Raw genomic sequence first — 18,760 nt, forward strand, 5'->3', positions numbered from 1 at the left:
AATCAACGGAACCAAAAGATCGGTTGCCATACTTGCCGAAATCCTCATGCCTGGTAGGTGTGATTGTGAGTGCGCCTGTTTGTCTCCATGTACCCTGCGATTGGCTGGCAACCAGTTCAGGGTGTACCACGTTCCTGACCAATGACAGCTGGGATTGGCTCCAGCACTACCACGACCCTCGTGAGGATAAGCGGCAAAGAAAGTGGATGAATGGATGGAGATCAAACAGTCGGAAATACACCCTCTTCCCGCGCTGCGCCTTATATATGAAAAAAGTCTTCAAATTGAAGGTGCGGCTTATAGTGCGAAAAATCCAGTATTTCAATATTGCTCTTTAGTCCTCAGAAAGCTGTCTTATTTAGGGTGTAAACAAAACCTAAATGGTGCAAAGCCTGGTTTTCCATCCATCCATTTTTCTTTGCCGCTAATCCTCACGAGGGTCACGGGGAGTGCTGGAGCCTATCCCAGCTGTGAACGGGCAGGAGGTGGGGTACACGCTGAACTGTTTGCCAGACAATCGCAGGGCGCATAGAGACAAACAGCCGCACGCACAAGCACACCTAGGAGCAATTTAGGGTGTCCAATTAATGTTGCATGTTTTTGGGATGTTGTAGAAAACCCACGCAGGCACAAACCCGGGTCCTCAGAACTTTGAGGCCAACACTTTACTAGCTAACCCACCGTGCCGCTCAAGCCTCATTTTATGGTCAAGAAATTAATTACAAAATGTAAAAATGCTTCTCTAAGGGTCACAGGAGTACAGGAGGCGGGGTACACCCTGAGACATGGAGACGGACAGCAGTCGCACTTTAGAGCGCTTTCAGTATCACAATGAAAATCCTACAATTGTATCGTGAATAATTACATCATGACACTCTATAGATGAGAAAGTCCTGGCGCTTTGGGAAGTTTGACACATGATTGACACGTCTTTGCTTGCAAACCAATTGTCAGATCGTCTGTCTTTTCTTTGAACGCATACCGAACGTGCGTACGTTTGATGCACGTCCCAACCTCGAAAATGGACGGACTCAGCTGGATGTCGGCAATCGACACTTTTAGCGTCACGGAGGATTAAGCCCGAGCCGAGTGCCTCTCGACAGTATAATTGTGACATGTTTTTAATTTTTTTTCCCTTCTCTCCATTAATATTACTTCAGCCAAGTCAGCAGACTTGCCAAGTTCGCAGTGTCTAACACCCTGGCTACTCCGCTAATGAAATCTGATTTACCAATAAAAAGGCCACTCACGTCACATTAAACTGGCAGCTTGGATCAGTACATTTAGATAATGAATCCTCGCGGAGTTGAGCGGTCCGAGAGCCATTATAGTTCCTTTTCAAAATGGGCTTTTTTTTTTTTTTTTTTTTTTTAGTGCTAGCAGAGTACGTGAGCATTTGAATGAGTGAAATATGGCTGCTTCTAAAAGGGCCGCTAAGGGAAGAAAAATGACTCGTCTTTGTCGTCTTCCTCAACCGGAAAGCGAAGCGTTTGATGGTATTAAGCGGGGTACATGAATTGTGATCATAAATATTGAATAGATTCCACATTTACAAAGTCTTTCGCTCAGGATAATCCTGATAATCGCCGTCAAGGGATTTATAATGGACCTTTCCGACGACGATATTAAGCTCCGCCCCCTTAGCCATGTCCCACAAGCTTCCAAAATGGCGATTGAAAAGAACAGGTTTGAAGTCGATTCTCTATCGCGTATTCCAGATAATATTGGGGTATGTTTTTTTTTCCAAATGTGTTAGACTTGCCCAAGAGAGTTCTCCAGGGAGGTCTCAACTATTTGACGCAAGGATACGTACACGGAATTAAGATTTTGGACGGAGCAGGCCGCAATGTCAGAGTTACAGCGAAATGTTGACGATCGATGCAAAAAAGTTTGACGCCTCACAAACTTCATATTGAAATTTTACAGGATAAAATGGTGGAATCGTACTGCACATGTAAAGCAAGGTGATCACGAGTTGTTCTCCTGCATTGTATAAAGCACCAATAATAATCTAATCAAACTCGGAGAAGATACTTCTCCCTCACTTACCTTCGATCATACATCCTTGTTTGTTGATATTGTTCGCATTTAGTTGTACGTGAGCTCTTCCGCGAGCCTTAATGCATCGTAAACACTTTGTCAGTGTGTGTTAGGCTTTGGAAAATGAATCAAACGGGCCCCTTGTAACCTAGCAGGATATCTTTCATCAGAACTGCAACTTCCCCAAGCGCATCTGAGGGCCATTTTCTTCGTAACATTAACTTTTCCAAGCGCACGCTACTGACAAGCAGCATTGCTTGTGGGACAATAGAGAGAGGGGCGTGTCAAGCCAGGGGTTAAGACAATGTGGGTATCTGATTGGCTATTATTGTACGAGTGATTGACGGATTGGAAAGGTCCATTGCGTATAGATGCCAAAAATAGCAGCTAAGTACTTTGAACAGAAACTGATTTATTTACTGTGGTCTGTACTGACTCAGCCCCCCAAAAATAACCAGTGAGGCATCAACACCATGCATCCAGCATGTACACAATCATGAACCTGTGTTACATAGATGCCACGTGAAGCTCATCGGTAATTTTTAGTTAGCCTGCTAGCGAAATTCATACAGTTGCAAAAACTGACGTGATCTCACAAGCAGGGAAACAATAATGCACACTAGCACATTAAACAGGTATAAATAATTAAACTCAGTTTGGGGTATTTCCACACAATAATAATTAATGGCAGAGTACATGGGGAAATATTTGCAAATACAGAACCGTGACTGTTCCCGGGGTGTCATTGACAAATTAGATCGTGTACATTGCGACAAACATGAGCGGCACACCGCAAGGCTCATGATTTTATCGGACCGGTCGTTTGTGCGATCTTTTATTCTTGCCTTCATCCCAGGTCTACTTCTCATCAACACAGATTCTCCTCACAATATGACGTCTTCGTTTTGTAAGCCTGGCGCTCGCTCCGCCGCCAGTGACTCTCACTCTCTCCGTCTCTGTCTTTTTGCTGTCTGGTTGCCTCCCTCCGGCAGCTTCCACCTCTGCTGGCACAGCTGATAGTCACCTTGTTAACACTTTGAAGCGGCCGAGATCTGAAGGACTGACAAGCTGCAACCAAATGTGGCAGGGCCTCCTCCTGATTACAAAGACTTAAATATGAGACGGGCAATTTGTTGCCGCTTTGACGCCCTCCATAAACCAAACAGGCGGAGGAGATGGAGCCCCCGCCGCCCCCCCCGCTCGGAAGACCTCCAAATATAGTTTCAATTTTTCTGAAGTAGTTGAAAGCGTGGGCAAAAAGTACGTGTGCAAAAACACGGCGTGAAGGAGGAATGAAACACGTAAGCGGGTATAACATCTATCACATGTTTGGAAAGGTTTTCCAGTATGTGCGAGGTGATGTTTGCGGTCTCTGCTCTAGCGGATCCGAAAGGTGTCTGATGTGGGCCGAGGTGAAGCTCTGCCTCGCCGAGCACGTCCAAGCACGCTTCTGTAGAAAAGTGATTTTTACCCAAACTGATTTGCCAAAATGGGAAACAGAGGCCAAGGCATATGATCGTTGTTTAAACTCATTCTAAGTGCGAAAGGGACAAGAGCAAGGTAGATGGGAAGGAAAGATCTGGAGGCAGACGCAAGAATACAGGGAGTCCTCGGCTTACGACTGAGATCCGTCCCTACAGGAGCGACTTAACTGGAATTTCGACTTAAGTCGGATTCCACCATTAAAGTCAGAATTTACATCAAAATACTTAGTATAAAATAACAAATACATTGAAATAAACAAGATGATGTACTGAGCATTACTGCTGAGAGGTGGATGGAGAAGAAGAAGGGGAGGCGGTGCTTAGCTATTGCCAAGGAACCTGGTCCTCAATCCTCTCCATCTCGACAAGTATCAAAGAACCTTGTTTTGTGATCATTGTATCCGACATAGGAACGGAACCCTTCACAAGCGCTAAAATACGGTTGTTGTCTTTAATAATTATCACCACGGTCGACCGACTGAAGCCTTGGTGGTGTCTGTGTCTCTCCTTTCTCCAATCTTTTTATGATCTTGAGCTTCGTTTCCATGGTGATGTATTTTCTTATGGCTTCAGAAGCATTGCTCAAAGACACAGCTTTCTTCTTTTGGGGCGCTAATGTCTGAAAAGGAGGGTGAAAAATGCGAAGATATACCCGGCGCGCAAAATCGGACAAGCATTAGCCAGACAAAATGGCGGCCGGGGGCCGGGTGTTGTAAAGTCGAAACCGTCTTTGGTCGAGACCCTCTTAACCAGTGGACTCTCTGTATTGCCATTTTGTTTGCAAAGGTTAATTTAAGGCACCTGGACTGTTCTTTCTCGTATGGTGGAGATGTTTCACTTTTAATTGAAAACGATTCTTTCGTCTGGCCCGTGCGCTGCGCCGCCACAAAGCGTAGATCGGTCAGGTGGTCGTAGCGTCATCTCGCTCGGCAGCAAACAATGAAAAGGCGACCCCCCCCCCCCCCATGATTGCTGTGTTGCTGCGCGGCTCGTTGCCATCAGCCAAAGGGGAAAGTGGCAGCTTCCCTCTCCCCTGAGTCACCCTGCAGTGCGCCACTGTAAAGCCTTGGGCGTCTGTCGCTTATATTCTGTGCACGGAGTTGAATCTAAACCGAGACCAATCGCATCAACTCCTAAAGCTGCACCCGGATATGTAGACGGTGTGTTTCGTTACCGCGTTAAAGCAGGGGTGTCGAACCCAAAATTCAAAGCACACATTAAGTCGTGAGCTGAACAGGATTAAGTGAACGGACTAAAAGTAAATGTTTTTGAATATTAATCTGAATCAGAACGGCTGGGATAGACTATTTAACGTCTTTTCTTCTTCTTTTCCTTTCGGCTTGTCCGGTTTGGGGTCGCCACTGCGTTTTATCTTTTTCCATCTAAGCCCATTTCGTGCATCCTCCTCTCTAACACCCGCTGTCCTCATGTCCTCCCTCACAACATACATCAACCTTTTCTTTGGTCTTTGTCATGGCCAGAACACTGGATTGGACCCAAATGCACGACTCGGGAGCCGTCGGGAAAAGTGTTTATTCGGTCCAAGGTCAGGGATCAGGCAGGCAGTCAATGGACCAGCGGTAACCAGGAGATCAGGCGTAGAAGGCAGGTCAGCGGGCAGGCAGGGATCGGTACACGGGAGATCAGGAACAGGATTGTGGGAGTGCGGGAACGAGGCATTAAGCAACGATCTGGCAAAGGCCATACCGTACGTGTGGTTCTAAAAACTGGGACGTAATTACTAGAGACTCCTTTGCCTGGCAGCTCCATCCTCAGCACCCTTCTACCAATATACTCACTCTCTCGCCTCTGGACATGTCCAAACCATCGAAGTCTGCTCTCTCGAAACCTTGTCTTCCAAACATCCAACTTTGGCTGTCCCTCTAATGAGCTCATTTCTCATCCTATCCAACCTTCTCTCTCCAAGTGAGAACCTCAACATCTTCATTTCTGCCACGTCCAGTTCTGCTTCCTGTTCTCTCTTAAGTCTCTAATCCGTCCATCATGGCCGGCCTCACCACTGTTTTATAAACTTTGCCCTTCATCCTAGCGAAGACTCGTCTGTCACATAACAGAAACCTTTCGCCAACTCTTCCACCCCGCTTGGACCCGTTTCTCCACTTCTAAGTGTCCAACTCCTATTTTTAAATTTTTGTGACAGTCCATATCCGTTATATTTTCAAGTGACCCATTTTCGATGACACTACATTTAGATCTACTGAATACCGGGATCAGGATAAATGATTATACGGGTGTAAAGATCGGGTTCCACCAATATTAAACAACAGAAACCTTCCGCCAACTGTTCCACCCCACTTGGACCTGTTTCTTCATTGGGATAGACTATTTAAACCTAACTGTAAATGTCAACCCTGCCACTGCGTAATGAGATGTATAGTTTTTTTTGTCTTCAATACTTCACATCGCGCCATTAACGAGATATTGCAGCATGTTCGGGAGTTGGAGGAAGAGGCAATAGTCACAATTATCACGTTTGGCTGCATTGTCATCCATCTTTAACGTGTTATCTTGTACTGACGTGGTGTCGTATTCAAAGTGTACGTTTGAATTATTGACACTTTTAGTGTTGGTGTTGCCAATACTTATAAATGTTCGTCCAATTAAAGACTCGCTAGTCTTTAGCTGGCGAGACCGAGGTTAGAGGTGTTCAAATTTTTTTCACGAGCCACATTGTCGTGACAGTTTTCCTCACAGAGCCGTTATGCCTGTGAAACCATAAAAATCGTTAATCATCTCACCATATTTACATGTGGCATTTATGAAGCAATTTTGGAATCGGAAATCAACGGTCACGTTTTTCAAGTTTTTGATCACGTTTGTAAGAAAAAAAAATTATTGCTTTATCTCGATGTTATCGTTCATGAACGTGAAATTTTTTTTACGGATTTTAACAAGAAGCATGGAAATTAACACACGGGGAAGATAAAATCGTGATGATTTGGCTGCTTAAAAAAATTGTGGTAAAATTAACTACTCCAAATATATTTTCTGGAAATATTTTTTTTCTTGGGGGTGTTTTGTGCAGTTTTGTAAATCGTACTTTAAAATAATTTGATATGTACATGTATACTTAAGTCAGAAATACCTTTAAAAACCCTGACTCACTTATTTTTACAGCAGTCTTTTTGTAGGACATCTTCAGGGTTAATATTGTTTGCCGTGATTGCAGTCTTGTGCCCCACATAAAACGGAAAGGTAAAGACCAATATTTTTGGTGTATTATTATTTTTTTTTTTCCCCACAACTGTTTGGGCACGAGTGCGGAATGATGTCCGCGGCCGTTTTGATGACTTTTGTAAAAGTGGGACACCGCTGGAAGAAAACGGTTTGCTTTTGTGGAAAGGAGGAAGCCATTTTTTAAACCGCGAGTTTGATGGGTGTCTGTTGAGGTTATGACAATTTTTATTTTTTATTTTTTGCCTTCATGTTGAAGGAAATTGCTTTCTTTTTTTTTTTTTTTTTTCCTACTCCCCCCAGGTATGAAAATGAAAAGAGTTTGATTAAGACCTGCTGGCCCCCGTTCTTTATTTCTGCTCAACCATGTCTTGGTTTTGACCTTCAAATTGTGGAGTAACATTTAGTTAAGTGTGCGCGTGTACGTGTGTTGGCGTTCAAGCCGCCAACTCGAATCACTTTAGCCATGAGAGGCTGACGGACAGCTGGATATATCCAGCCGGAGGCTTGGAGAAATTGCATTATGACAGGAGAATGGTGAACTCTTTTGTGCGTGCGTGTTTTGTACAGCGGTTGACCACGTGTGTGCATGCGCGTGCGGTTTCGAGCGTGCACGTGCGCAGTCGGTAGAGAGTCGTGCCGGCCTTTGTGTAATTGAATTAAAGCACGGCGGCAACATTTCACGCAGATTGTGCTCGTCGGCGCGGCCTCGTTTGGAAATACGACACGGTAGAGAGAAGCCGGGGAGGCGCACCTTCGATGAATGGCCCATTTTAAATCGTTTTTCATATATAAGGCGCACCGGATTACAAGGCGCACCGTCAGCTTTTGAGAAAATTAAAAGGTTTTTAGGTGCGCCTTATAGTGTGGAAAATACGGTAATGTCGCGTGTGTTTGAGATGTGGGAGGAAACCGGAGTGCCTGGAGAAAACCCAGGCAGGTACGGGGAGAACATGCAAACTCCACGCAGGCGGGGCCCGGATCGAACCCGGGTCCTCAATACTGTGAGGCCAACGCTTTACCAGCTGATCTACCGTGCCGCCAAACTTCACGTAATTCTGAAAAAAAAAAAAAAAAAAAAAAAATTGCATCTCCTCCTCTCTTCTGGTGGTATGCAAATGAATCACGGATGAAATATAGTGCAGTTGTATTCCAGATTTTAGTACATTTACATTTTTGTTTATATTTTATTTATTAAAAATGTTAATATAGTAACAAGAATAACAATAATAACATATTAATAAATAATACATAAATTAATAATAAAATTGTTCAATTGTAATCATAATAATAAATAAAATAATAATGATAAAATAGTACAATTGTGATAATAATAATTAATAATAATGAATAATATTTTATATTTATATTCCTATATTTAAATGCAGTATTAATGTTAAAACTTTGCCTCCTGTTCCATTGTCAATGGCAATATATTGAGAGAGAGAACGAGAGCAATGATGGAAAAAAAAAATGTCTAAAATATCCAAATGAATAACACATACACTGTAACAAAATATACAGGAATTGTTTGCATCCCAGAGGAGGTAGCGGGACCACCAAGCCTGAATCGCGATTGTAGGGGTCGACCGTGTCATGTCCAGATGTGTCTGCTCCAGGAAAGCAGCACCAGAACATTCCGTACTCGAATGCCTTCACAGTCTTTACATTTCATTCCACCTCGCAAATATTAAAAAACCCGCACTTTAAATGCGCTTCCTTCATTTTTCAGTCATAATCCAAGAAAAAAAAACATCTTTAATCAGGAAGTATGAAAGCTGTTTTTTTTTTTTTTTTTTTTCAATTCAGAGCAACAATTCAGCAGCAATTACTCACACAGACAACACAAAACAGCTCGATTATATAAAACTTCACATCTGAAATTAAATTGTAAGCTTCGAGCAGACAGTGTGTCTGTGTGTGTGTGTGTGTGTGTCAGCCACTCCAAAAACAAAAAACAAAAAACGCTGCTGGCTGTTGAAATAGTCCAAAAAAGATGATTGTAAATGTATTTCCTTTCATTGATTTAGCAATGTTATCACTACATGGCTACAATAATGGCATATAGATCCACATGGTCAACATCTTTACTTGTTTTTTTTATATTCCATATTGCTCCAGTCTTGTCTTCGTAAAAGAGAATCTTTTATTCCCAATGCGCCCGTCACGCAGTTCAGGTTACAAAATGGACGTCCGTGTATGCATAGCAAGTGGGGAAGGTACTTGTTAAGTTGAGTTTAGGAGCCGCACGGCGTCCCGGTATTGCCGCCCGGGGAGCTTCTGAACATCCAATCACATTAGGGGTGGGGGTGGGGGGGGGCGATCGGTCTGATTTCTCGCAACTCTTTTAAGTTCTCATTTCGTCTCCCGTTAACGACTGCCGACGTGACTTTGAACACCTCATTTCGGGGGGGGGGGGGGGGAGCCGACCATTGCGGGAAAAGCTGTGAATTACACCGCCAGAAGCGAAAAAGTCTTTTGTCACGTCCTAAATGATGACTGGTGTTCCGATCCGGCCGATGAAATTCCGTTGCGATTGCAATTAGGATGACGAGAATTGGGCCAGGATAAAGTTTGGTACTTTCCAAAGTCTTTCAAGGATGACGTTTTATTTTTTTTTTCAATTTAGTAATTGGTAATGTTTAGGCGGCACGGTGGCCTCACAGTTCTGAGGACCCGGGTTCAATCCCGGCTCCGCCTGTGTGGAGTTTGCATGTTCTCCACCGTGCCTGCGTGGGTTTTCTCCGGGTGGGCACTCCAGTTTCCTCCTGCATCCCCAAAACATGCAACATTACCGTATTTTCCGCACTATAAGGCGCAGCTAAAAACCTTTTAATTTTCTCAAAAGCTGACGGTGCGCCTTATAAACCGGTGCGCCTTATATATGAAAAAAACGATTTAAAATGGGCCATTCATCGAAAGTGCGCCTTATAATGCGGTAATACAGTGATATGGACACTCTAAACCACTTATCTTACCCGCTGATCCACCGTGCAGCTAAAATTTAAATAATTTAATAATCAGAATAATTATTATTATGATGATTATAAATTACGCGGAACATTGGAGTAATTGGACACTCTGAATTGCCCCTAGGTGCGATTGTGAGTGCGCCTGTTTGTCTCCATGTGCCCTGCGATTGGCTGACAACCAGTTCCAGGTGTGCCCCGTTTCCAGCACTCCCCGCGACCCTCGTGAGGATAAGCGGCAAAAGAAAACGGATGAACGGATATAAACATCTGCCCACTTGCATCCTATTCACTATGCAATAAACCTACAAGGAGAAAGAGACCAAACGCTGGCACCGATAGCTGCAAAAAATGAAATTGATGCCACTCAATTTATCTCTTTTTTTTATGATTTTCAACTTTTTCTTTTTTTTTTTTAAGGTAACTTACATCCAAACGCATGACAAATCTCAGATATTCCTTCATTCACTTCCAGATCCACACGGACTCCGACGAAGGCGAGGGCAACATCAAGTACACCATCTCCGGGGAAGGGGCGGGCAGCATCTTCATCATCGACGAGCTGACGGGCGACATCCACGCCACCGAGAGGCTGGACCGCGAGGAGAAGGCCTTCTACACGCTGCGAGCGCTGGCCCGCGATCGGCTCAGCGACGAGCCGCTGGAACCGGAGTCCGAGTTCGTCATCAAGGTCCAGGACATCAACGACAGCGAGCCCAAGTTCTTGGATGGGCCTTACATCGGAAGCGTGGCTGAACTCTCTCCGATAGGTAAGACCGCACCGCAACTGTGAACCGATAAGTAAGTAAGTGAACCATAATTTGTGTCATAACCTTAGCAATTTAATATTTATAGTGTATAATTTTGCCGTTATAATTGGCCCCTTAAAGCCCAACTGTCATCCCTATAAACATTCTAAAATAGATCTTTAAATGAAAAATACATATAACATTATTCACTTCAATGTCTACACGAAAAAATAAATATGAGCGGCGGGCGCGTCATCCGTGCTCAAAGTTGCGGAAGTGTCATTCGACATCCGAGTGGTCGCCATATCGGCTGCATCTCCTGCCCGTGACGTCACACCGGACATTCGCCAATGAAAACACACTGTGGCCCCGACTATGGGAGACGCCCCTTCAGACACGGAAGCTCTTTTCGAAGAAGAGAACATCTCACAACCGAGTGAAGTGTCCGGGGTGAGATTACCCCATCGTTTCGAGCCATTTTTAGATGATATGCGGATCACTTCTAGCTAACAACAGACTCCCAGACAGTATGTATGAGCCAGCTCGTCCACTACTGAGCTTCCGTGTCCCACGAGCCGCCGCCGCAGCCGTGATCGGTGGACACGGCGCCGAAAGGCACATTGATACATTTAGCACCTCTGACTCACGGACGCGGATATTTTGTTGCGTTCTGAAAGGATTACGTCCTCCCCCCCAACTATTGTTTTTTTTTTTTTTTTTTTTTTTTTAAGTAGCTCTATACACACCTACCTGTCATTTGGAGCCCACGAAGCTCTCGTCCTTTGAACCCGTGCGATCCATTTTTCACGACGAAGCGGGTCTTTTGGAAACTAATGAAGGGTAAATCCATCCTCACGAGTCTTCGAGCAATATCCAGCAATGCAACGAGCCGGCATTTTGTGCTAACACGAAGGAATAACGAGCTACCTTCCCGGAGGTAAAACTAATAGAGAGAAACGAGTCCGCTTGAGCTCGCAACTGCCTCCAACGTCACTTCCTGCTTCTTGTCAAAAACAAATCCCTTGAGAGGATTTTCATGGAGGGACTTACAAAAAGCCAAATATGTCAAAATCTTGTTTTGTGGTGAAAAAACGTATACGTCCATACCGGCCGCCGTTTTTTTTTTCATTAATAAAAATCATCCATTTCACGACAGTGGCACGTTAAGGGCAACAATACCGACCATGTAGCCCGTCATTAAAACAAGTTTGGTACCTCTAATTTTTGTCGCAGGCCATATTGTACTTGCGGTTTCCCTCAGAGGCCCGTTTTAGCTGTGAAACCATAAAAATCCTTAACCACCTTATCATATTTACACATGAAATTTATGAACTAGTTTTGGAATCCGAAAGCAAGGGTAATGGGTTTTTCCAACTATTGTTGTTTGGTAACACAAAAATGCTTGTAATATCTCAACGTTATCATTTATAATAGGACAATTTGAAATTTTGGTACAGATTTGAAGAAGGAATCATGGAAGTTGATACACATGATTTGCGGGCCACATAAAATCATGCAGTGGGCCACATCTGGCCCCCGTGCCTTGAGTTTGACACCTAGGTTTTAAGGAATAACATCTTTTGAAAATCGAAGTCACCGCAACCTAGGAAATGGTCTGGCTGCTCGGTACAACAACGAGCGCTGTGTACTTAAAAAAAAAAAAAAAAAAAAAACTCAGTTCAGATGCCAGAAGCAGCCTGGATAACGGCGAGAACGGAAAAGGACAGAGCAACATTTGTACCGCACAGAGACGTGAAAATTCCACCACAGCATTAAAATATGAAGAAACTGCGGGCTTCTGCTTCATGCAGACAAAAAACAGGTATTGATTGATTCCGGCAGCAACTAAAAAAAAAAGACAGAAAAAAGGCATCCTACCATCTACCGTAACTTCTTAAAAACATAAAGCAATCGTGAGGTTTTTGATGAGCGCCACAGGATGAATCCGAAATTTATTCACCTTACATTATTCATTATGCGGAAAAAAAAACAACAACAAGATGGAAGTTAAGCTGCGGAAGTGCCTGTAAGTCATACGGCAGTGTCAAGTATTAAGTTTCAAGTTTCAATCAGGTTACTGAAGAAGAAAAATCAAGCGAGTCGAATAAAGTGGCCGGTAAATATCAGGCATGTCGTGTCAAGAGATTTTTTTTAAGGGAAGCTAATCAAGTCTCGTGGCCCCAAAGTCTTGAAGTACGCTCCACAATTATGTTTTGTACTCTGGAGATGCTTAAAAGTGCCAAGAAAGGCGATATGCTAAAACTCTCTCCTGTTGGAAGAATAGAATTAGGAACAAATGTGCAGCGGGACAATCAACAAAGTCAAGTTGTGTGGATGGGGGGTGAGCTAACGGATGGCAACAGCGCGGCGCATCCGTCCCCACCCGCACAGCGGCGCCGCGAATCAAACGGAGATGAGGGAAAACGTTTATGATTGCGTGACTCCCCCGGTGAGCCGGCGCTCTGTCCGTCTTCCGGCGCAACCTTGGGGAGGGAAATGATTACAGGTGGAAATCGGAGCCCCGCAGGGGGGGGGGGGGGGGGGGCACAAGTGTCGCAATGACTGAGGCGCTTGCTGATGAAGAAATGCTCGACCGCTGATATGAGACAATACATTTTGAAAATATGAGTGAGGTGATGGATGTAGTTTTCCACAAAATGCGCGTTGTACTTCGGAAACAGGACAAACAGAAAAGAAGTGATGTAAGTGGAAAGAAAAATGAAATGTCTGAAGTCTGGAATAAACTTAAAGACAGGATTTTTTAAAAATCTTTTTTTTTTTTTTTTTACTGTCAATTCTATGCAATACCCAATCAATCAATTAATTAATCAAATAATCAAGATTGCAGCCCCAGTTGATGGGACTTTACCTCCATCCATCCATTTTCTTTGCCGCTTATCCTCACGAGACAACAAACAGTCGCACTCACAATCACACCTAGAGACAATTTAGAGTGTCCAATTAATGTCGCACGTTTTTGGGATGTGGGAGGAAACCGGAGTGCCCACCCGGAGAAAACCCACACAGGCACGGGGAGAACATGCAAACTCCACACAGGCGGGGCCGGGATCGAACCCGGGTCCTCACAATTGTGAGGATATTAGCAATAAAGTCCCATTCACGTGAAAGAAGATCTCGAACACAATCTTTTGTCGGGGGACGTGGATGACAGACGCGCACCCGCGCAAACGCCATTATTCAACATCAATAGCGCCGCGAGGTTATCATCGCTTCAGTAGCGGCGGACGGTAAAAGCTGTGAAATATTTGCCGCTTGCTTTGAGAGGGGAAATAGCTGTGCCCTCTGGTGGGAAAATATCCCACAATGCATGGCGCTCATTGAAGATAGATGTGGGATCAAAAAAAGGCACTTTCCGGAATACTGTTTCATGATAACATTTTAGCATAGTTAATTTCTGATTTCAACTTAAAGCCCAAGTGTCATCCCTATAAACATTCTAAAATAGATATTGAAAAAAAAATACATGTAACAAGTTGCAGAAGTCTCATTCGACATCCAAGCGGTCGCCATATTGGCTGCCATCTTCTGTCCGTGACATCACACTGGGACATTCGCCATTGAAAACACGCTGTGGCCCCTTCTACGGGAGTCGAACACGCCCCTTCCGACACGGAAGCTCTTTTCGAAGAAGAGAACATCACACAACGGAGTGAAGGGTCCGGGGCAATCTTACCCTATTGTTTCGAGCCATATTTAGATGATATGCGGATCACTTCTGGCTAACAACAGACTCCCAGACAGTATGTATGAGCCAGCCAGGCCGAAGCCGTGCCCCTTGTCCGTGAGCTACGGCTTCAGCGGCTAGTCCGCCCACCTACTATGAGACACGGAAGCTGGGCCAAAGCCTTGATTGGCAGACACGGCGCCGGCGGGCACATCGACACATTTAGCGCCTCTGATTTACGGACGCGAATCTTTTGTTATGTTCTCAAAGGATTACGTCCTGCCCCCCAACTAATACACACCTACCTGTCATTTGGAACCCACGAAGCTCTCGTCCTTTGCACTCGCGCAATCCATTTTTCACGAACAACCGGGTGTTTTGGAAAAAATATGAAATGTGAATACAGTGGTCATTTTGGCTAACGCAAAGGAACAACGAGCTACCTTTCCGCAGGTAAAACTAAGAGAAACAAAACAAACTAGTCCGCTTGAGTGCGCTACTGCCCTTAACGTCACTTCCTGCTTCTTGCCAAAAACAAATCCCTCAAGAGGATTTTCATGGCGGGAGTTACAAAAAGCTGCATACGTCAAAATCATGTTTTATGGTGTAAAAACATATGGGTCCATACTGGCTGTTGTTTTTTCATTATAACATGCTAAAAATCATCAATTAGCTGACAGCGGCACTTTAAATAAATAATAATAAATAAATAAGTAATAAAACTGAGTGACAATTACCATTTATTACATTATATACAACATACAGCGCATACGTCGTATCAGTCATGTTCGTCAACTACAAATTAATTAAAAAGCTGATTTATGATTCTGCAGAAGTACTTAATTGTTTTCAGGTCATATTCAGCCATATTACTGTTTTGTGGGTTTGTTTTGACGATCTAAGATGGCCGGTACGGTACAAAGTTATTGTAAATAAAAGGGGTGGTAATATTTGGAAAGTTTAACATTTTATCCGAACTTGTCCAGCTTATGTGCCCGGTCATGTTGACTCTGTTGATGTACGCCACTCACCATGGGCGAGTCGCTTTCATGAGCCAGGAGGAAGTCGTGTCCTTCCTAGTTCCAAATCTGTTGCCGAAGGCGAACAGCTTGACAAACAAGTTATTGTACCAAAAATAGCACGTTGCAGACTCCAGAGACTTGTCTTTTGTATTCCTCAGAGTAACACTGCCACCCTGCTTATGTGCAATAGACAAAAGAACTGCAGTATACATCATGACACGGCTGCCGTGTCGATGCTACTCATTCAATATGGCCGCCAACATGGAAGTTGAAGTGACTACTGGAAACTTATTTGTGGACACATTGTTCAGTCTTGACGGCCCAATTAAGCGAACGGTCTTTATGTTCGGGTCCTTTTTATTGAGGTTGCGCTGTATTTGACTTGATCGACTATCAACCGTTCAACTCACGATAAGTTTGAAATATTTTATTCTTAAAATATTCACAAGTTGGCATAAAAACCCGACCTGAAAAAAATAATCACGTCATCTTCGGATTCAACAGTCAAAAAAAAGTCCTAAAAAAAAATGAATTTTTTATAATTGTTTTAGGACAGGCGGCACGGTGACAGCTGGGTAGTGTTGGCCTCACAGTTCTGAAGTCCCGGGTTCGATCCCAGACTCGCCTGTGTGGAGTTTGCATGTTCTCCCTGTGCCTGCGTGGGTTTTCTCCGGGTACTCCGGTTTCCTCCCACGTCCCAAAAACATGCGACATTAATTGGACACTCTAAAGTGCCCCTAGGTGTGATTGTGAGTGCGGCTGTTTGTCTCTATGTGCACTGCGATTGATTGGCAACCAGTTCAGGGTGTACCCCGCCTCCTGCCCGTTGATAGCTGGGATACGCTCCAGCACTTCCACGACCCTCGTGAGGGTAAGCGACTGAGAAAATGGATGAATGGGTGGATGTTTTAGGGCATTTTATGCAACTTATAAAAAATGGAAAATCAAAAGTTGTTGAGTGGATAGCGCAACTGCTTCACAGTTCTGAGGACCGGGGTTGAAATCCGATCTCGCACTGTGTGGCATTTGCATATTCATCCCATGCCAGCGGGAATTTTCTCCAGGTACTCAATTTTCCTCCCAATTTTCCAAAACATGCGTTGCAAGTTAATTGAACACACGGAATTGTCCATAGGTGTGAATGTGAGCGCAAATGGCGGTTGGCGATCCACGACGCCCGCGACCCGAGAGAGGAGAAGCGGGAGAGAAAATCGGCTGAATGGACGCAACTCATTATTTGTTTCAGTTTTTCCGACTTCCTACCGAGAGAAGGCAATTTTCTGCTATTTAAATATAGATCATATAACACAAACGTGTCTGTCTTTGTGGCCAATCTCGCGTGAGTCATCTCCCGACACTCTTTACATCAGTGCGTCACATTGACGCTCAAGACAATTTGAAATCAACCGGGAGGAATGAAATCTTGTTAGCATTGACTGGAAATAACTTCTTTGTGTGGTATGACTCTGGAGCCGCTATTGAGAACTTCAAATCTATCTTCGATTATATGTACTTTTCAAGTTTAGAACCATTCATTTGTGACCGGTTTCGTGGCTCGCTTATGTGAGCTTTTGTTTTGGAATGTGGAGCAAATAGCTGATAAACAGCAGCAAGTCATATTTAGGACGTAATCGGTAGCTACCTGCGGCATATTCAATTTTACCTACTGTTTGTGCTTTGCCAGAGATTTGCAGCCGACAGCTTCATTTACTTCTCGACGCCCTTAAACCAAACACTTGTGTACATAGTGTGTTTGTTTTTCAAGGTTGGTTGACTCCACCCCACCCCCACCCAAAAAAGGAAAGGGCAAACAAAACAGGAGTGGCGATGATGTTGATGAAGTGCGAGGGGACTCGGGCGGGTGTTGTTTTGTTGAAAAATATGCGGCTAATGAAATTGCGGCCCTAAATCAAATTTGCCGTTCACGCTTGAATGAATGTTGCTGAGCAGCGTGCACGTCTTCATGATGGGACAAAAAAAAAAAAAAAGGAGTGGGCGGGGATGCCAATGAAGTCAGTCTGCGTGAGTGGGCGGCGCCGGCTGTGTCCTCGGATAAACGCTCGAAAAAAGACTGTCGCCGAATCAGGGTGCAACAGACAGGTGCGGTGTTTTAGCTCCTTTGTGGAAAATCGCTTGGGTTCGGTGATATCCGTCTGTCGGTCTTGTCTGAGGACAAGCGCTTACGTAGTTATATGTAATTACACGTAAATGCGCAATACCTAACCCTTGACTCATTGGTAGGAACTGATGTTTGGAAAACCTCACAAGGAGTTGCTACCAATCAGCTGTTAAACTTTTTCCGGGACGGGACAAAGAAACGCAACGTAGATCGGCCCCCAACCGGGACTTATTGGCACTTGGGTGTGAATTGGCAACAGCAGGTCTAAGTGTCCAACTTCTTCTTCCTTTCCTTTCAGCTTGTCCCATTCAGGGTCGCCGCAGCGTCTCATCCTTTTCCATCTAAGCCTATCTTGTGCATCTTCCTCTCTAACCCCCACTGTCCTCAAGTCCTCCATCACAACATCCATCTAGCTTTTCTTTGGTCTTCCTCTCGCTCTTTTGCCTGGCAGCTCCATCCTCAATATACTCCCTCTCTCGCCTCTGAACTTGTCCAAACCATCGAAATCTGCTCTCTCGAACCTTGTCTCCAAAAAATCCAAATTTGGCTGTCCCTCGAATGAGCTCATTTCTAACCCTATCCAACCTGCTCACTCCGAGCGAGAACCTCAACATCTTCATTTCTGCCACCTCCAGTTCTGCTTCCTGTTGTTTCTTCAGTGCCAAGTGCCACAATCTCTAATCCGTACATCATGGCCTCACCACTGTTTCACCACTGTCTCCGAGCGGAGACTCTTCTGTCACATAGAACACCAGACACCTTCCACCAAGTGTTCAATCCTGCTTGGACCCGTTTCTTCACTTGGTCGAAATTTCCAACTCCTATTTTTAAATTAAGAGTCCATACCCGTTGTATTTTCAAGTGACCCATTTCCGATGCCACTACATTCAGGTCTACTGAATAATTGGATCAGGATAAACAATTACATTGGTGTCAAGATTGGGTTCCAGCAAAATTAAACAAATGAATTCAGCCATGCATCTGTCAATAAATCAATTTTCTGTTGTCATTATGGTCACAAGTGAGCCAAAGCTTATGCCAGCTGAGTTTTGGTTAAAGAAAATAATGGTTAGCAGCCAGCCTCATGGTGAATGAGAAGGGTGGAGGGGGAAGAGTGAGGCTACAGGGAGAAGAGATGGCGAGGGTGGACGACTTCAAATAGTTGGGGTCAACAATCCAGAGCAATGGTGAATCTGGTAAGGAAGTGAAGAAACGGGTCCAAGCGGGTTGGAACAGCTGGCAGAAGGTGTCTGGTGTGTTATGTGACAGAAGAGTTTCCACAGGGCAAAGTTTATAAAACAGTGGTGAGGCGGGCCATGATGTACGGATTAGAAACAACACGAAGCAAAACTGGAGTTAGCAGAACTGAAGATGTTGAGGTTCTCGCTCGGAGTGAGCAGGTTGGATAGGATTAGAAATGAGCTCAATAGAGGGACAGCCAAAGTTGGATGTTTTGGAGACAAGATTAGAGAGAGCAGACTTCGATGGTTTGGAGAT

The 18,760-nt window shown here is 44.3% G+C and overlaps 1 protein-coding gene across 5 annotated transcripts in view; it reads left to right on the plus strand.

Moving 5' to 3' along the window:
* Window positions 1-18,760, plus strand: part of LOC133507228 (cadherin-22) — a 266,013-nt gene that overhangs the window by 177,493 nt on the left and 69,760 nt on the right. For all 5 annotated transcript variants that reach the window (XM_061832064.1, XM_061832062.1, XM_061832063.1 and 2 more), the window contains one exon: window positions 10,164-10,458. In XM_061832064.1, coding sequence (XP_061688048.1) covers window positions 10,164-10,458 — 295 coding nt within the window. The remainder of the gene's footprint in view (window positions 1-10,163; window positions 10,459-18,760) is intronic.

Source organism: Syngnathoides biaculeatus, chromosome 10 (genome assembly GCF_019802595.1).
Source record: "Syngnathoides biaculeatus isolate LvHL_M chromosome 10, ASM1980259v1, whole genome shotgun sequence".
NCBI lineage: Eukaryota > Metazoa > Chordata > Actinopteri > Syngnathiformes > Syngnathidae > Syngnathoides > Syngnathoides biaculeatus.